This window comes from Argopecten irradians, chromosome 10, assembly GCF_041381155.1.
Source record: "Argopecten irradians isolate NY chromosome 10, Ai_NY, whole genome shotgun sequence".
Lineage (NCBI taxonomy): Eukaryota > Metazoa > Mollusca > Bivalvia > Pectinida > Pectinidae > Argopecten > Argopecten irradians.
This window is the reverse complement of record NC_091143.1, coordinates 4,236,124-4,240,597: the sequence shown is the minus strand read 5'-3', so window position 1 is coordinate 4,240,597 and position 4,474 is coordinate 4,236,124. Positions and strand designations below refer to the sequence as shown.

Genomic DNA, 4,474 nt, shown 5'->3' with positions numbered 1-4,474 from the left:
CGCATGCCATTAAACTTATGAATATATTTTTACTACAACATCATCAATTTTTAGTGTGATTTCCAACGCAATAAAACGCCTGTCAAAAATGACAGAAATAAACCTGACAATGCTTTCGAATTTAAAATAGTCCGATGTTTCATAACATATCCTTCCATAGATGTATTTAAGGGCAGTAGTGTAGTTCGTCATACCATTACCTTCACTGATTCCAATAGTGTACGTCGCAACTTATCCAGGTAAGAACAATAATATCTTAATCAAAATTGTTTCTAGCTATATGTAGACCTTAGTCTAATTATCAATGTAACAGAAGAATTAAGTTGACTATTACGCCCTTTTGGCCTCTTCGTTTATTGTATAAAATTTCCTCATTTATTTTTAATTAATTTTCATGGAATTGTTATTGTCATATCGTCATCGAGTAAACAGGATTTGCAAGCACTTTCGAAATTTTATCTTATAAGCAATTATGAAAAAGTAGCCAGGTGACCGTTATGGCCCTTTGGGCCTCTTGGTTTATTGATCTAAATAGCTGTAAATTCACACTACACAGTTTCCTTTGATGATATTTTATTTGACTTATTTTCCTATTCAGAGCTATGAAGACCCTTCTATTGGCCACTCTTGTCACCCTTATGGTGGGGACTGACGCTGCCGGGTTTTTAGACTTCTTGCTTGGAGTTCCCACAGACGCCCCCGGGTTGCCACTGATGACAAACAAACATTGGTTCTGTCATGATCTCGATTGTCCAGCCTATGAGGTCTTGGCGAACACTACGGTAAGTCGAATTTAACATGACTGATCATTACATGTATGAGATAGACTTAAGATGTAGATACTTTATGTCTGAGGGGATATTATATATATTTAGGTAATTTGTTTATAGCTTAAAACTTCACATTCCGCGTATTTGGGTCCAATTGTCGTAATTCACTATTAATAATAAATGCTACACCGCTGACAAATGGTATTTTTAAGCAATAATGTCACTTTTTTTTTTAATTTCATCAGGATATGAAAAAAACTTTATTTGCAAACAATATAAGTATCCGCGTATTTTTGTGTTGATTATAGACATATATTTACATAAGTAAACACAAATTATTGTTCAAATGACAGAGCATCTTAATTATTCTCTTTATGACGGGTTTGAAGTAATTCCGAGAAAATATATTTTAGTGACACAAACATCATATCAATACAGAATTTGATAAATACAAAATAAGACAGCATGTTTGCGGAGAACAATTGAGCGTAAATACGCTTGAACACAATACCAAGGAACAGCAATATTCGTTTCGATATACATGTAATATGATAATAATACCTAGTAGCATAACTAATATAGGAATATTAGTTTTGAGACAGTGGAAAAAAACCTTGGAAATAATTATGAGATATCATAAAATTAAACGTAACTAGCTTCATCAGATTATATTTGTTACAAATCCATATGTATATTACGTCGGACGAATATATACGCTAAACCAGTCTATATTTGATCATATATTAACTTTTATTATTTTTCTGGATTTTTTGTCACTTCTCATTGGTCAAAAACACGTCACGTGACCACCGATAAAAAACTATATTGCACGATTTTTCCGAAAGTAGTTTATAGAAAAAGTATATTGCACGGTTATTTTTAGATAACGTTTCATCTACGTTACCAAAACGCTTCATGTTCCTGGCGCTTTGAAATTAACGCTTTGATGACCTAAGTTTGAAGCGTAACCACAAAATGTGACAGACGACGTTGATTGTTTCGGTTTCTATCAAAGATGATGATGACTTCCAGCTGATGACTGCAGATTAAACTTTTAAATTTTCAACATAAACACGGTAGGAGAGTAGGAAATAATCGAATAACATTCATTAAGCATCTTGAGTCGTTGAATAGAAAATACGTTTGATATTTATCTTAAAAATTCCACCTAGACTAGTAACAACATTAGGCCTAGGCTAATCCTACTGTACGATTTTTATTTTACGGAATGGAGTACTAAGCATAAGAGAATGTATCTTCATGTCGATCTGAATCCTTTGATATTTGTATGGCGTCGAAGTGGATTATTTCATCGGAGAACAAACTATACATTTGATTGACTGTGTCCGACATGGAGCTACAGGTATAATGGAGTATATGTACATGGATGCAATTGACAAGCACGCATGCACCAGGTGCATGTAATAAATGCGTGAAGTGCATCAATTGATACTGTTTTCATATGGTTTTTAAAACTAAACTTGTTACAAAATTATAAGATTCTAACTGTCTTCACGAAGCAGAATTTACAATGCGTGCTTATTTAGGTCTAGTTTCACACTCATTTCAAAATGTAAAAAATCCAGAAAAATAATAAAACAATCATAGCATTTTGATTTTGGTCAATACATGGTTATATCGACCACAGAAAAAATATCGACCTCGGACTACGTCCTCGGTCAATATTTTTTTCTTTCGTCGATATAACCATGTATCGACCTCATCAAAATGCTATTTTTGTATAATATTGAGAGGTGACTATTTCATTTTCCATGCATTCCTAATATTCTATATTTTCAATTAATTTAGAGCAACCTTTTTTCCAATTGATATAACTAACAGTATATTTTATATTCGTATTATTTCCTTAAAGTGAGTCATTGTTTTGTAGGGTTACGAAAAAAGAAGATATGAAGCTACAAAGTGGGTCGCTACCAACCTTACATCAGCCAGCTTCTCATCTGGCGAAAATTCTAAAATGTTTAACAAACTTTTCCAGTATATCTCCGGTCAAAACTCTATACGTAAGTACAAACATATCGACTAATTACAACATAATTGGTTCAACCATGTGTACGACGAAGTGAATGAATCCAATTTGATACAGCTGAATATGTTAAATATACTTTGTGATAGTCTTACCGGTAATCAACGAAAACAAATCTTATACGATCAAGTTATTAATCTTTATCCAGAACAAAAGATCCCTATGACAGCACCAGTATTAAAACGCCATGCTCCCGGAGCCACTCCTGGTGCCCCTTCTACACACATTATGTACTTCATGGTACCACATAACATGCACGCCTCTACTCCTACACCTACCGACCCTTCGGTATACCTCGTCTCTCTTCCTCCCATGATAGTCTACGTCGGGTAAGTAGTTTTTTAATCTGTTAAAATATATTTATTTTTTAGTTATATTTTGAAATATAAAACTATTATTGTGATCAATCAATATTGTTGACTTTTTCCCCGAATAAGAACTAATGATGGGTTTTTTATTTTAAATATTTCTACAATATTAAAACGATTACTTTAGACATGCTTGAAATGACGATATACGGAACGTCTTAGAAATGTTTCCTGGTACATAAGCCGTCGACGTCAACCGATTCTAATAGGATTTCGAACATTGACCTACATTTGTAAACTAGTGTCGTCGGAAAAGCAAACAACGCTTACTCTCCCGTAACACTCATTGTCGTTTTGTATCATACAAATTACTCTTGTTTCATTGAGTTTAAATATTATTATTATTTTGATAAACAAACTACTTTCTCTTCAGATCTTACGGTGGGTACAGCAGCGAGAGCAAAGACATGGCTGCCTTCCATGCCTTGAGGGCGGAACTTGGTAAGACACCCTACAACACCAGATTCAGTTTCACAGCCGGATATGACAGTCCTTTTAACCTCGTCCATAGACACAACGAAGTCTGGATCCCAGCATAATTTAAATACTCACATCACAGCCATTTGTATATTTCTCAGACAAACCTCATGATATTATTTGCAAAATTTCCACGATGCAAATGAATTTGTAAATATTGTACAGTTTATGGAACGTATCATTGTTATTCATTGTGTTTTGAATAAAAATAATACCCGAGAAATGTTTATGTCCGTTATGATTTTTTTCATTTGGTGAATATCATTTTCATATGTGGCAAATAGCAAATCTGTTTACAATATAGCGTTTGCGTGTATTTGGATATAAAGATATATCCGCACTTGGATAACAGGTGATTATGAACAGCGTCTCAGAATTAAAACTTCATAACAAATTGGCGTCAGTAAGATATGTTAAACATTGATAGTTCATGTTTAATCATTTTACCCTATGATTGGTACCGAGCAACCAACGCTACGAAATGGCAGCAATGGTGGAATATTCAGTATTCGCTGCCTAATTTAAGATGAAACAAATATGAATGCTCCTGTTATGAAAATGCCATATCCTCTTCTTCGTGGTAGTTTGAAAATAACAGTAAGAAAAGGTTAAAAGAAAAGAAAAAAATTGCACATGGCTTTATCACTACGGAATTTCCGGTAGTTGTTATATTTTTCTTGTCACGGTATAAAATCCAAAGACGTTGAATAGTTGTCCAAATACGTATTTATTAAATTATTTTTCAATGAGCCGGAAGGCGATTTCGGGAGTGCCCGAACTCTAGATCCTAACTACTTACAAAATATGAGACA

The 4,474-nt window shown here is 33.7% G+C and overlaps 1 protein-coding gene across 1 annotated transcript; it reads left to right on the top strand.

Annotated features, from left to right (window-relative positions):
• Positions 1 to 211: 211 nt before the first annotated feature.
• On the top strand, positions 212 to 3,885 carry LOC138332511 (heme-binding protein 2-like). The gene is made up of 5 exons (XM_069280514.1): positions 212 to 239; positions 599 to 782; positions 2,662 to 2,794; positions 2,966 to 3,146; positions 3,559 to 3,885. Exons 2-5 carry the CDS (start codon positions 603 to 605, stop codon positions 3,722 to 3,724), a joined length of 660 nt encoding a protein of 219 aa, XP_069136615.1. The 5' UTR covers positions 212 to 239; positions 599 to 602; the 3' UTR covers positions 3,725 to 3,885.
• The last annotated feature ends 589 nt before the right edge of the window (positions 3,886 to 4,474 follow it).